General features: G+C 44.0%; 1 protein-coding gene across 1 annotated transcript in view; it reads left to right on the top strand.

The window, feature by feature from the left end:
• OSCP1 (organic solute carrier partner 1) overlaps positions 1–16,048 on the top strand; it is a 789,745-nt gene that overhangs the window by 233,675 nt on the left and 540,022 nt on the right. The window contains exon 2 of the mRNA XM_044084814.1: positions 7,811–7,965. Coding sequence (XP_043940749.1) covers positions 7,811–7,965 — 155 coding nt within the window. The remainder of the gene's footprint in view (positions 1–7,810; positions 7,966–16,048) is intronic.

Below are 16,048 nucleotides of genomic sequence, written 5' to 3'. Positions count from 1 at the left end.
AAGGTAACCATCTGAAAAACCTTCTCCCAGGCTGACTTTGGGCTCCTAAAAACAGAGATGGCTAACTTCATGGCATCCATGTCAATGGAAAATAGCTGCATGACTGCTGAATCATACACCAGTGCACTGTACGAACTAGGCATACCCAACAGAACCGAGACACTCTCCTCCAAAGAAAGGAAGCCAATCTGGTGGCCCCCTGCCATTAATAAACTCTACAACAGAAGGAAGAAACTGTTGCAGAAAAAGGTGAAGTCCCAAGACTGGAAAAACTCCGTTACTAGTCTCAGCAAAAAGTTGAGATCCCTCATTAAATCCTCCAAAGCCAGCTATGAAGGCAGAATTGCGGCAGACACTAAAAACAATCACAAAGTCTTCTATAGCTATGTCGAGAACCTCCATGGCAATACCCAGATTTGCTCTGAGTTACTGCAAATGTTACCGCCTATACTTAGCCACTGGATATTGCCAGCATACTGGCCAACAGATTCATTGCCAACTTTACCCCCCCCCCCCAAAGGACCAATCACAATACCAGAAGAATGCCAGGCACCCAGCATTACTGCAGCACAGCTTAAAGCTGCATTGTCCAAGGCCAAGAATACAGCTTCTATGGGACCCGATAATATCCCTGGCTGTGTTCTACATGAACTACAAAGCGAAATGGGACCACATCTGTGTGCCCTGTTCAATCATAGCCTCACCTCTGGCTTTGTCCGTACCGAGTGGCGCACTGATACAGTCATCCCTCTCCATAAAGGGGGAGCAACTACAGACCCTGGGAATTATCGCCCCATTAGCCTGATGAGTCTGATATGTAAAGCTATGGAGCGCATCATCATAGACCTGATTAACAAAGATATAGGAAATCTCCAAACTCTAAACCCCATGCAATTTGGCTTTGTGAAAGGACGATCATGCCTGCTCAACCTGGTTGACTTCTTTGAGTCAGTCACTAGGACTGTGGATGGAGGTAAGGCAGTGCATACAGCCTACCTCAGTCTGGCCAAGGCCTTTGATACCATTCCTCACTCAGGAATTATTGATAAACTCACCAAACTAGACATCAACCCCTATATCACTAGGGTTGCAAACTGTCTCACAGGTAGAATACACAGTGTGAAAGTAGCAGACTCCAAGTCAGACTGGCAACCAGTCATGAGTGGAGTCCCCCAGGGATTGGTCCTGGGTCTTCTCCTGTTCGGCATCTACTTCTCAGAAGTCCAGGCCAACAGAAAGGGACTCTGGCTGACCAGGTTCACAGACAACTGCAAACTGGGAACCATTATTAACTCCCCAAGTGATGCAGACATCCTACAGAAAGGCCTTACTGAGACCAATGACTGGTGTCGAAATCATGGCCTTAAGCTTCATGCTAAAAAAATACGTCCTCACCTTTGGTAAGAACTCATTTCCCACTGATTAACACATCAATGGGAGCCCACTGAACACTGAAGGCGTTATAAGAGATCTGGGGATGCAGGTTGACAGCAGCCTCTCCTTCAACTACCACATTGCCACTGTGGTCAGAAAGTCCTTTTATGTGGCACATCTCATTACCAAGGGTTTTGCATCCAGAAAGAAAGAGGTCATCATCTCTCTCTACTCTTCCCTCATTAGACCAATCATTGAGTATAATGCCCCATTTGGCACTAGACACCTGCAGCAGCTGGAGAGTACCTCACAAAGAGGATCCTAGGCATTAAACACATGTCCTACATGGACAGACACAAAAGACTCCAGCTATTCTCGGTCTCAGAGGCGATCTATGCTTGACTTTAAAAGCCATGTCTGACCCAGCTCTGTTAGAAATGCTACATCTAAAGATGTCCCAGTCCCTCCAGACCACACACTCCAGAGACCTCAGCCTCATTACCACAATCAGCAGTACATGCTGGAGGGACATATTCCTCACCTGGAGACTGCCCATGCTCTGGAATAGACTTTCCATACATGTCAAGCAGAGAACCTCTCTGTCCCTCTTCAAGATAAATCTTGAGGAGTGGATGGGTAATAGAAAGTTCACCACGGGGATCACTCCAGTGGCTCTGCTTGATAGAGGCACCGGGAACTAACGTCAGGTAGCACGATGTCAGGGCACTTCTATGGACTAGACTTGTAAAGGCTCCAGGATCATTAGCCTAGTACGCACCTATGAACCTATAACCAGACAGCTTGCAAAGTTAAAGAGTGCCTTTCACATGCTTCATCTATCAAAAGCTGAAGTGAAGCCACACCTATGAACCTATAACCAGACAGATTACAAAGCTAAAGGGTGTCTTTCACATGCTTCATCTGTCAAAAGCTCAAGTGATGCCAGAAATTTGAAAGCTTATTTTACCACTGAAAATATTGGCTTAGCTTCTTTTTCAGCATTTTCATGAAACTGAAATTTTAAATTCTTCCTTGATAAGAAAGCTCTTTTTTGCCCTTCTGCAACTGCTGTGTTAAAGAAGTGCAATGAAAGGCAAATATCAGTACAAGTGACAAAGATTTTCTACCCTCCCATTTAAAAGGAAGTAAACATTTCCCATCTACCTAGGCTCCCCTTTTCAATAAGCCATTTAAGCAGCAAGGTGCCAGAAAACTAGATTCTTTAAAGCAATGGCAAGGAGGCTGTAAAAGGAAAAGAAAAGCTTAAAAAAATCAAGGACAGTCCCAGCAATCAGCATGACTATTGACCCACTCTGGTCTTTCTCCTCTCTCATCCTGGCAGTCTTCATTTTTCAGAGGTTTCACCTTCATTTTTGGTACAATGTTGTTACAAGTAGGTACTGAAAGTAATTCAGCAGGGTTACACTTGACATGGGAATCCCCCTCTTTCCTAAGGGATGCCTCTTTGCTCAGTGAAACATTTCTTTATTTCTTCCCATTCTGCACAAGAAGTTCACTCAGGGAGTTTTAGAACATGTACCTCTCTGGGCAAAAGTATTTACTGAAGGATTTTTCTGGTGCCAAAAAAAGAAAGCTCTTGGAGGCCTGTACTGGACCACACCTTTCAATTCAAAATGTTATCCCTTCAGTCCATTCTTCCTGTAATCCCCATCTAGCATTTATGGTAAAGCTAGACTTAAAGGACGCCTATCATCACATTCCCATTGGTGAGCAGTTCAAGCATTTTTTAAGGTTTGTTCTGCCCAATTTATATTATCAGTTCTCTCTTTCTTAATCTTTGAACTTTCAAACATATTTGCTCCAGTCGTGGCTTATTGCAGGCTTCAAGGCATTCACATCTTTTCATAGTTAGATGATTATTCAATATGGGTTTTCAAACTAGCCTTTAGAAAGCTTCTCTCATTCCTTCTCACAGAATTGTATTGTTGGGATGTCTCTTAGATTTCTGCCTTGGGAAGAGCATTTCTTCCTCCAGACAAAGTAGTGATGTTTCAGCATTTGTATGGGAATTTCTTGGGAATTTTGGGATACGTCTCAGGTTTCCCATGGCCAGACTCCACAAGAGGAAATACAAATATACCAAAGATCAGTTGAGATTCAGAATATGCATACTTTGTCCCTTCAGATCCCAGTTCTGGGATTTGTAAAAAGGGATATCCTTGGTGGATAGACCAGATCTCTTGCAATCTAGGTTTCCCACTCTCCCTTCTAACCTCCATGCCCTATGTAACTACAGATGCATCAGATTTAGTGTGAGGGTTTAATTTCCAAAGCGGTAAAATTCCAAGCTCAGTGGAGCCCTTTAGATGGACCGAAGCACATAAATGACAGAGAGAAACATGCTGGCAGTGATCAATGCTTTGAAAGCTTTAAATTATCTCTGATCTCATGGACCTCTGCAAGTGTACACAGACAACAGCACAGTGAAGTTGTAGATAAACAAACAAGGGGGTACAAGAGCCTGCCTTCTTTGCAGTCTGGCTGTGGTTGCCTGGGAGATAGTCAAACTAAGCAACACTAGGACAGATCCCCACAAATGAAAACATCATCCTGGGATCTTCCAAGAATTGATCCAACTGTGAGAAATGCTTCAAACAGATCTTTTTGCCTCAGGCAGCTAGAGAAATTCTGATCCAGTATTCCATGTAAATAGGCCTGAAAGAGTGATATATTTTCATTCCCATGGGTGGTAGGGTTTCTGTATGTTTTTTTCACCCTTTCTACTGATATCCAGGGTTCGTCTGAAGATTTAGAAGGACTGTCCAAAAATTGTGGTAGTGACTTAGGCGACACTGGTTTTCTCCTCTTTTTAATTTGGCTAAGGGCAATTGCTGCAAGCTTCCACACATATTGGATTTGCTTACACAAGACAGGGGTTGTTTGATACACCCAACCTGATAATCTTCAATGAATTGCCTGGATTGGATTTGCTCACACAAGACAAGGGTTGTTTGATACACCCCATCCTGATAATCTTCAACTGCCTGCCTGGATCATATAATTTTAATATCTTTTAGTCAACTTTTGCAGGTCCGAAAGGAAAAAAAAACTACTAGGAAATCATATATGTGAGATTTTCTAGTTGGTGCCAATCCAAGTCTCAGGTTACTCTTCAGGGACCACTGCCTGTGGTTTTTGATTGTTTGTGTGAGCTTCTGTTCTCTGGCCTTTCTTATTCCTCTGTCAAGGTGCATTTGCTGGTCATTTCTGCTTGTCTGCCACTTGATCCTTCCTTTCTAACCATGATCAAGTTTAACAGTTTTTGAAAGGGATGTTGTATATCCATCCACCTAGGAAACCTGTATCTTTTCTTGGGATGTCAGCTTGTGTACTTGAAAAGATTACTGCATCTCCATTTGATCCAGCTCATCAGGCTGAACTGAAGACTGTTTTACTCACTAGTCTGACATATACTAGGAGAGTATCAGGGTTACAAGCACTTATGAGTCAACCCTTCCTAATTTTTCATAAGGACAGAGTTGCCTTGAGAATTAATCATTCTTTTATGTCTAAAGTGGTCTCAGTGTTTACTTTAAGGCAGCCTGTTAATCTCCCTGTCTTCTTTCCCGAATCCTAGAATAAGATAGAAGAGATTCTTCAGCCTGTGGATATCCACAGACAATTCAAATACTAGCTAGACAAAACCTGTACCTTCAGGAAAGTTGATTGGCTGTTTTTCTTCTACAGGGGCAAGAGGAAAGGGCGACCAGTGTCAAAGCTGACAATTTCCAGCTGTTTGCCTCATGATATTCCTTTTTGTTACACTCACCATAATAAAACACTTCCAGACAGGTTTAGTGCCCATTCTACAAAGTATTTTATTTCTTTTGTGGCTTTCTTGAAAGAGATAGACTAAAGATGCATTTTTGATGAAGCAGCTTGGTCCTATGTATGTACTTTTACAAGTAAAGCACTACAAACCATATTACTTTTCCAGGTCCAAAAGAGACTTTGCTTGGGCCTTTCTCCAGGGACTCCTGGAGTCTCCTCCTTTTGTTACTTTTCTAAGCTATGGTAATCTAACCATACAGCTTAGACTACAACAACACTGATCTGTGCATTGAACAAAGTACAGCTGTATAAGTAAACTTACCATAACAGTAAATGTTCTAATAGATCACTGTTGTAGTAACCTCCACTCACTCCCAGCCACCTCCTTTGCTTGTTCTTTCTTTTGTGTTGCCAGGGTATGGATTTTTCACCCTTTTATATAAAGTTTATTGTCGGGCTTGTTTCCTAGCATTGTTCTGTTAGGGCTCTTATCTCCCTCCTATGCAAAAAAAAAATATTCTGAAGCTTTATATGGACCTCCGTTGAGCTTTTGCCTTTGGGAATATGTGGAAGGCACCTGTTGTAGATAGTTCACGCACAAGGGGTAGGATCCATATAGCTTAGACTACTGCAACAGTGATCTATTAGGAGATCTACTGTTACGGTAAGTTTACTCACACAACTGTACCTCCTTTTTCCTGTGTCTTATTGGCTCTTCACAGGAGACCTATGTCTTGCATTTCTAGTAATTAGGGACCCTGTAGTCCAGGATCTCTTGTACCTTCACAGATCAAACAGTTCCACAAATGGCAGAAGAATTAATTTAAACCTGCTTAAGCATATGATCAAACAAGGTGGAGAGAGATTTTTTACTCAGCATCTGCCTCACCTTTGGAATAGACTCTCCCTATAGACAAAGCAATGTGCTACACCTATCTTCTTTCAGACATGACCTGGATAATAATATGGGTATTCATAAATTAACTCTGTCATTGACTGGCCTAGTCCTCCTTGAGTGAGGCAGTACTGTCTAAGGTGGAAGCTGGCAAGCTGTAATGGTCACAGGATTCTCTAACCTTGAGCCACCTAGGACTCCTATGATTCTTTCTTTGTGCATTATTTGCCTCTGCATATTGAATTTGCATCAGCACTGTCTTGACTTCTTTCTTGAAACAATTCACTTTTAAGATCTTGTGGCTGAAATTTATTATTCATGTCCAGAAGCCAGATTGCTTGAACACATTATCAGTAAGATATTAATGTTATACTTTATATTTGGCTGTTAATCAAGAATGGCACAATATCTATCTATCTATCTATCTATCTATCTATCTATCTATCTATCTATCTATCTATCTGTCTATCTATCTATCTATCTATCTATCTATCTATCTATCTAGTGACATTTGATTACCAGGAAGGTCTCACTGGGAAGAAACCCATTTTCAAGGGAGGTCCAGGGAGAAAAGTTCCAATTTATTACAAAACATTTTAAGAACAATAATTTTACAATGTTCAAAAATAAAACAAAAACATCTGCACTTTAAATAATTGTAACAAATTATGTATAATATAAAAACATTGATTAAGAATTGATACAAGGTATATCACAATCATTTAATATTTAGAGAAATTTTAGACAGTCTGTGAGAAAGGTAAGTTAGTCTAATACAGACAGGAATTGCAATATGAAGTGAGTGGAAAATTGGCGTATAGTATATTTAGAGAGAAAGTCAGGGAGAGAATTAGATAGCAAGGAAATAAGTGATGAAGGGAGAGTAAGGAGGTATAAGGAGTAAAAAGGCACTTGTTCACACTTAGGATATAGTTTATCCTGGTTTTGAGCAAGAACAGAGCCAGATTTTAGCTAGGAAGTCTTTCAGAATGATTTTGAAAGATGGGAGGGAGGGTATAGACCTGATGGATACAGGTAAGGGGTTCCAGGCCTTATCAACCTCGTATGAGTAAAGACAATGCCCAGCTGATTTGCTAGGTTTATAACAGTAACTGTTAGGTCTCTAGCCCAGCAATTCAGAGTTATGCCATCTTACTGTGGATGGCTGGTGTAATGAGCCCTAATCCTCTTGTTTTCTCGTTTGCTTTACTGGTTTCTGGACTTAGTGAAATGAAACTGTATGTCTCAGTGGTGTTGTGTCTGCTGTAGCATCCCACCCCTTAAGAGCATGCAGTGGGCATCTCAAAGTTAAGCCTGCCCTCTCCCTAGGGTGGTAACCTATTGCCTCCTCTGTGGTAACCGCCTATTTGTTACCTAGTGTGTATGCTGCAAAACTCAGTGGCAGGCACTAGTAAGGTGGCAGCTGCATGCTTTTTCAGCACACCTCCCTCATCCCTTCACCCTTAAAGACATGAGCAGGTATAAGCCCCACTCCTTTTTACCCCTCATTAGCTTCTCCAGTGAAGGGGCCACTCCCGGTTTGCCATGGGGCTGACATGATCTCTTGTTTTTGAAAGCATTTTTAGCATTCTAGTTTTTTTTTTTTTTTTACTTAAGAGAAAACATTTCAGGAATAATACCTCTGGGCAGAATTTTATGGCTGACAGTAGATAGTAGCAGGTCTATGTTAAGTTCTTTTTGTAAAGCAGTAATTGCTTGTATTAATCGTTCTGTCTATTTGATTTCCAGTTATGAATGACATCATCACTACCATGTTTAATAAGAAGTTTATGGAGGAATTGTTCAAATCACAGGAACTGTATTCCAAGAAGGCACTGAGAACAGTATTTGATCGCCTAGCACATGCATCTATTATGAGGTTAAATCAAGCCAGCATGGATAAGGTAATACAGAATCTGATGGATTTTTTTTCTTGTGCATGATTAAGCAAATTCTCTCTGTGGAAAAATGATGGCCTGTGCACAGCTGACAATAGTGCACATATGTTCTAGCCATTTGTTTGGCGACATAAGCTTTCATAGGTTCATTATTTGCAAATGACCTATTAAGTTATTTAACCAGCTTAGATAATTTTTTCCATAGCTTTTTAGATATCTTGACAGAATTTGAAAGTCTTGTATGTCCAGAATTAGGATAGATTGTAAATTTAAGCAATACATGTGCTTTTTGAAAGAAATCAGCAGGCAGTATCCATTTATGTGTGGGGGAATATTCCTATGAACGTATAAAAACATCATGTACTTGAGTATTCACATTTACCCTTACCATCAGAAAAAAATTAACATTTCTAAAGTAATTAATTATGCAGATGGCTCCATGGTATAGAGGTATGGAGCTTAGCTGCAGCCCTGCCAACCGTTGCTCTAATTAGAGGCCTCATTGTCAAATAAGCTGGCCAGGAGAGGGGATAAGAGGACTTGCTTAACCATTTCAGAAGGTAAGGGAGTGGGTATTGCCTCACCACTACTAGAAAGAGACCAGGTGAGATGAACCCTCAGGGAAGCATAGGGCTTGAGGAGTGACAACTGGCCAAAGAGCACATCTAGCTGCAGTCATTGAGGTGCCTGACAGTGTGGAACTATGCAGCTGTGCAGGTCTGATGCTCATGCTATTACATGTCACCTACCAATTAATGAGGTGATGGGGACAGGTACAAAAAGAAAAATAATCAGAGTCAAACATAAATGATTATCTGTTAACTTCTGAATCTTGGCTCCACTGTTTGGCAAAGAGGTAGATAACCAACACTGTGTTCTTTACTGGAAAAAGGGATTCCTGAAAAGGTTGATGGGGGAGCTAACCCAGGTGGAAATGGAGATGAATACTTCAGTAGGGTACCAGGAAGGCTTTATGATCAGCACTGTACCAGCATCTGATGCTTACCCTCCTTCGCCTCGTAAGTATTTATTTTATTTTAATTTGTTAATTTGTGAGCTTTTTTTCGGGTTCAATCTGAAGCATACAAAACAAGCATATAATATTTGTTGCAAGGCACATGCAACAAATGCATCAGTTATATAACCTATAACATGGTCTCAATAAACACCTATAAGTTGTATAATGAAGAGAATAGAAAAACTGTATGGTCTTATTATCTTGAATGAACCTGAATTAGCCTGCTCTTGAAAACTAAGCAGGGTTTGGCTTGGTTAGTACTTACATGAGATACTGTCCAGTAATACTTGTTTTTATGTCATTCTGCCTGAGATGTTTTTTAATTGGTTTGCATGCTACTGGTGTGTATTTATCACAGGATGCAAAAAACTCCCTTACCAGCCTCAGTAAGAAGCTGAGATCCCTCATAAAATCCTCCAAAGCTAGTTACAAAAATAAAATTGCCAAAGATTTCAAAGACAACCACAAAGCATTCTATAACTATGTCAAGAATCTAAATGGTAATGCTCAGATCTGCTCTGAGCTACACTAGAATGGCATTAAATATACTGATCCCAAGGATATTGCCAGTATCCTGGCAGATCGATTCAGTGCCAACTTCACCCCCCTCTCACCCCCTAAACGGCCCATCACAGTACTGGAAGATTGCCACATTCCAGTAATAATGGCCACACAGGTAAAAAATGCACTCTCCAAAGATAAGAATTCAGCATCCATTAGACCAGATGACATCCCGGGCTGTGTACTACATGAACTACAAAATGAACTGGCACCTCACTTAAGTGTCATGTTTAATCATAGCCTCACCTCAGGCTTTGTGCCCACTGAGTGGTGCACAACTACAGTCTTCCCACTCCACAAGGGGGGGATCCACCTTGGATCCCAGGAACTACCGCCCCATCAGTCTGATGAGCCTGATCTGCAAGGCCATGGAACATATTATCATGGAACTTATAAACAAAGACATTGGACCCCACCCAGTTTGGGTTCATGAAGGGCCGATCTTGTCTCCTGAACCTGACTGACTTCTTCAAATCAGTCTCCAGAGATGTGGACGAGGGTAAGGCAGTCCGCACAGCCTATCTGGACCTCGCCAGGGCCTTTGACACCATCCCCAACTCTGAAATCATAGATAAACTTACTAAGCCGGGCATTAATCCCTACATCACTCAATGGGTTGCCAACTGGCTTACTGACAGAACCCACACTGTAAAAGTAGCCGACTCCAAATCCAGCTCCAGATAGGTGACAAGTGGCGTACCTCAGGGTTCAGTCCTGGGACCGCACTTGTTTGGCATCTACTTCTCTGAAGTACAGGCCAACACTAAGGGAATCTGGCTAACAAAGTTTGCAGATGACTGCAAACTGGGAGCCATTATTGAATCCCCATATTATGTGGATACTCTACAAAAAGGCCTTACAGAAACAGATGCTTGGTGCCAAAGCCATGGGCTCAAGCTGAATGCCAAGAAATGTATAGATGTGAGAGTGTTCAATCTCGCCTTTGTTCTTACACATGGGTTCGGAGCCGATCCTCGGCTCCGTGTCGGCTGCTTGCAAGCTTTGCATCGAGAAGAAGCTCGAGATCACCTAATACCCACAATCCCCCTCTGCCTTTACCTCAGATCTAGTTTGCCGCTGCAGCGTTCGCATCACTGGGTCGAGCTCGAGCACCTGAGATAAGATTTAGAATTTTATTCTTATATTTTTTCTTGGTACTTTAGTGTTATAAGCTGTTTAGTGATAAATTGTGTGTGTGTGGTAATGTATAAGGGAATCTCGGTACCGTTAAGTTATAAAACTTAGTTAGAGTTCTCTTCGGGGCCTACCACCCCTTATTGGATTTGACAACCGGATTGACTTTCACTACTGGATTTGACAATTTTACCGGACTTGACTTTTTTTCTGGATTTGACTATTTTTCTACTTAGAGTGACATGTCTGAAAAGGCCAAATCAGGGTTCAAGCGTTGCCAATGTGAGCAAAAAATGTCAGTAACTGACAATCATAGTTCCTGTGTCTACTGTCTTGGCCCTCTCCATCTGCAAGAAGACTGCTCTATTTGTCATTCGTTCAGTGGGAGGGTCATGACAGATAGACGCAGGAAACTAATGGACAGGGGTTTATTAAAACCTTCCTTTCAGGAGGCTCTGGATGCTTCTGACCAGGCATCCAAGTCCTCGAAGGAATCGAAGACGTCGGAGCCCAAGTCATCGGCTCCGAGCTCTTCGACTAAAGTTAGATCACCGGTTCCACAGACTTCGGGGCCGAGTGTTCAACTGTTGTCAGTTTCCGAGCCTCGAGTCTTGGAACCGGTGATGGAGCTCCCTCCCTCGACACTATTGAGGTCGGCTCCGTCTTCGGTTCCTTCGACCCGTTCTTCTAAGCTCTCCGATATCGATGTGGACCGTGTGGTGCAGAAGTTATTGGAACATTCGGCCCTATCCAAACTTATCTCGGTTTCCACCCAATTGGTGTCGAAACTTGAAGGCCTCCCATTATCTCCATCCCTTCCTCCTCCGAGACCTGTCCAGTCTTTGGAGCCGGAAGAGGTTGATCTACTGATTGTGGAGCCCTCGGTGCCAGAACCGTCCTTTTCTCGGTCTGCTCCTTTCACCTAGACTCCGTCGGATCCGGTACCGGAGTCTCGGAGCCGACGATCTGTCCTTGGTTCCGGGGCCGAGAGTCGAACCGACGTTTCGGTTCCGACTCTTCCTCTCGGGGCCTCGGCGCGGATCGATTCGGCTCCGTCCTCGGGGTCGATGCCTTCGGTGCCTGTCTCGGGGATTCTTCCCATTTCTTCGGAACCGGGAGATTCCTCGACTCGGGACCCAGGGGCCTTCGATCTCATGAGGAAGGTGTTGTCTACCCAGACAACCACATCAGTAGAAGCAGCCTCTCCTCCCCATAAAGGACCGTTATCTTCCTCTGCACCAACGGCCACATCCAAGCGTCGAGCACCAGTGTCTCAGCCACCCCTGGAGGGTGCCCCCTCTTCCTCGGAGGCTTCTTCGGATGCTCCCCCCGAAGAGGTCCCTAGGAAAAGATTGTGTAAGAGGAGACACTTAGATTCTCCACAAGAATCTTTAACATCCGATACTGACTTGGATGAGTCAGAAGGGTCCCCAAAGTCACCTTCAGAAGATGTCTCCTTTTCTGACATCTTGGAGATCCTGAAGCAGAGAGATGATTGGCAGTCCCTCCCCCCTTCTGAGGATGAGTCAGTCTTGCTGAAGGCATTTGGTGCTCGCCCTTCCTCCTCCTGGGTCACTCCGCCCTTCGATGAATTAATGGAGTTGATTGCTCAAGGGGGAGACACCTGACACGGTGGAACCGGTCCCTAGGAAGCCTAATAAGTACATCACTGCACCCCAAGACAAGGCTTACCTCACTAAAGGAGTTCCAGTGGACACCATGGTGGTGGCAGCGGCCATGAAAAAGGAGATGTCGGAATCTTCCTCATCTGTCCATCCGCCTAACAAAGATTCTAGGACTATGGACAGATACGGGAAGCGCATTTTTAGTTCAGCGGCTTTTTCTATGCGGTCCCTGAACTATTTGACCCATTTTACACGCTTACAGAGGGATCTAGTCAAAGAGTTGGGAGATACCCTCCAGGGTACTACAGATGCTGCAGTCTCAGAGAAAGTTTCAGCACATCTAAATACCCTTACATCCATTGTTAACTCATCCATGAGGCTGATATCATATGCAGCCGAAGGATCGAGTAGGGCAGCGGCTTCAGCGATTGCTCTTCGTAGGCAATCCTGGATGCGCTTATGTTCATTTGCGGAAGCCTTCAAGTCTTCCATTACTAACGCCCCATTTGATGGTGCCACACTTTTGGCCCTAAAGTAAAGGAGACCCTTACCGGTGTGAACAGGAGGGAAAGACTCTGTCTGCTGTCGGAGTCCGCTTTTTCACCCTTCCAGACCGTACCCCAAAGGGCAACGTGGTGGGAAAATGTGGTTTCAAAACCCCAAGGATCTTTCCCAGGCACACAGGGTGATGCCCCCTCTAGAGGCAGAGGAGGGGCAGAGGTGGAAGATGCCGCCCTGGCGGCAGAGGGGTCCAAAACCAAGGTGACAGGGATACCCCTGGAAAACCTTTCCAGCACTCCTGAGAGGAGGCCCGACTGTCCTGCTCTGGAGGCAGTCGGGGGTCGCTTAGCTTTACACCCTCAGGCCTGGCAAAACTTTACTACAGACAACTGGGTAAAAAGCGTTGTTACCAGAGGTTACAAAATCCCATTCCTATCCACCCCCATTCCAAAGAAAAAACTCCCAGATGTACCGCCCCATCTGCGAGACCCAGCAGCTATAGAAATTTCAAAGCTGCTAGAAAAAAGAGTCATCCAACCAGTCCCAGCAGACCAAATAGGATTCGGGACTTACTCAAGGTTCTTTTTAGTTCCAAAGAAGACAGGGGACTGGAGGCCGATTCTGGACCTAAGCAACCTCAACACCTTTGTCAAGAAGGAAAAGTTCCGAATGGTCACGCTTCAATCGATCCTTCCATTCCTACAGAAGGATGACTGGATGTGCTCAATAGATCTGAAGGACGCATACTACCACATCAAAATGGCCAGGGCGTCCAGGGATCATTTGCGCTTCCGGCTGGGAGCCAGTCACTACCAGTTTCGAGCCCTGCCCTTTGGTCTGACCTCAGCCCCCAGGGTTTTCACCAAATGCATGGCAGTGGTAGCGTCTCATCTGAGGTGCCTAGGATTCCAGGTGTTTCCGTATCTGGACGACTGGCTCCTGTCTGCCACCACCCGGCGTCAACTGATACAGGCCAGGGATTACACCCTACAACTTTGTATTCACCTCGGAATTTCTGTAAATTTCAAAAAAATCCTTACTACAGCCATCACAGCATATCTTATTCATAGGAGCGGAATTAGATACGCATCATTTGATTCTAAGGCTTCCTACAGAAAGGATAGTCGCACTTCAAAACAGCATTTCTCTCCTTCTGTCGTCCAAAAATCCCGCAAAGCTGGTTCTAAAGGTCTTGGGTCTCATGGCAGCTTCCCTCATTGCGATACCATTGGGAAGACTGCACATGAGAGTTCTACAATGGCTGCTGTTTGCACAATGGTCGTTCCAACAGCTACCTCTGACACACGAAATTCTGATAACAAACACATGCAAATCACACCTAACTTGGTGGCTTCAGACTTGCAACCTTTCCAGCGGAAGACCATTTGTGCTACCCACACCGTCAGCGACGATAACCACGGATGCTTCCCTGATAGGGTGGGGGGGCATCTTTCAGGGACAGACAGTCCAAGGCGAATGGACCAATCTGGAGTACAATCTGCACATCAATGTTCTGGAGTTGAGGGCAGTGTTTTTAGCGTTGCAACACTTTGCTCCCCTTCTTCCTCTAGGGACTATTGCAGTTCAGACAGACAACATGTCCGTAGTCTGGTACATAAACAAGCAAGGGGGAACCAGGTCTTATCAACTATGCAGAGAGGCCATGAGAATTTGGCAATGGGCGGAGTCCACGGGTCGCTTTCTGATCGCAACGCACATCCCGGGGTCATCCAACGCCATAGCCGACAGGCTGAGCAGAGCAATACTGTTGCCTCACGAGTGGTCCCTCAAACAGTCAATTGCGAACATGATATTTCACAAGTGGGGCCAGCCTTCCTGCGATCTGTTTGCATCTCCAATGAACGCCAAATGCAGGAGCTACTTTGCCCTATTACCCCCTCCAGGGGAAGTCCCCAGGGACGCTGGTGCACGATTGGCCCCCGGGTCTCCTGTATGCTTTTCCTCCATTTCCCCTGATTGCAAAGTTTCTGCAGAAAGCCAACAACCTTCAGAGGACGATAATCCTCATTGCCCCATTCTGGCCTCGTCAAATTTGGTTCCCCTTTCTATTGCATCACCGATTCGGGACCTTGGATGCTGGACCCAGAGCCAGATCTACTGACTCACTCGTCAGGAGTTCCTCACCCATCTCTCGAATCACTCCATCTAGCAGCTTGGCTGCTCCGCTTCCCTTTCTAGCCAGGTCTGATTCCCTTACACCGGCGGTTCAGAATATTTTAGTGGCTTCTCATAAAGCTTCCACTACAAAAACCTACACCAGTAAATGGAAACGTTTCGTCTTCTGGGCTAATTCACATCATTTGGACCCTGTTATAGCTCCGTTGAACAAGATCCTGGAGTTTTTGACAGAATTGTTTCATGAAGGAGCTTCTCCTGCTACTTTAAGAGTGCAATTGGCTGCCATTTCTAACTTTCATGTGGAAGAATGTGGTGCACCTATTATGGCTCACAGACTTTGTAAAGCTTTTTTAAAAGGATCCTTTCATATCAGACCACCAGTTAGGATTCCTACATCACCGTGGAATCTGAACCTCTTACTTTCTAAATTGATGTTGCCCCCCTTTGAACCAGCCTCAGTTTGCCCATTGAAATTTTTATCGTGGAAAACTCTATTCCTGGTGGCCATTACATCTGCTAGGTGAGTGTCTGAGCTTCAGGCTCTTTCTATTAAACACCCTTATTTAATTTTCCACTCTGACAGAGTATCCCTTTGCATTAATCCATCCTTTCTCCCCAAAGTTTGCTCTACTAATAATATTAATCAGTCCATTGAATTACCCACATTCTTCAAAAATCACTCTAATAAATTAGAGTATATGTTGCACAAATTGGATGTCCATAGACAACTCAGGTTTTATTTGGATAGAACAAAAGATCACAGGAAATCTGATCAACTGTTTTTAGCCTTTGCTGATAGCAGGAAGGGTGTAGCAGTTACGAAACGAACTCTTTCCAAGTGGCTAACTGATTGTATCACATATGTTTATGAGGCTTCTAATCAGACCTTATCGGTCAAACCTAAAGGACATTCTACGAGATCAGTGTCTACATCCTTAGCTCACGCAGCTCGCTTACCATTAGACACGATTTGTGCGGCTGCTACTTGGGCTAAACCACATACATTTATCTCTCATTACAAAGTGGACAGGGTTTCTAGGGATAGGGCAACCTTTGGTTCCACTGTGCTCAAGAACGTTCTCCCGTGAGTTCCTCAGGATCATGGAGCTAG

This window comes from Protopterus annectens, chromosome 1.part1 (assembly GCF_019279795.1).
Source record: "Protopterus annectens isolate FY-2018-M chromosome 1.part1, PAN1.0, whole genome shotgun sequence".
Taxonomy (NCBI): domain Eukaryota; kingdom Metazoa; phylum Chordata; order Ceratodontiformes; family Protopteridae; genus Protopterus; species Protopterus annectens.
This window is presented reverse-complemented; position numbering and strand designations above follow the sequence as displayed.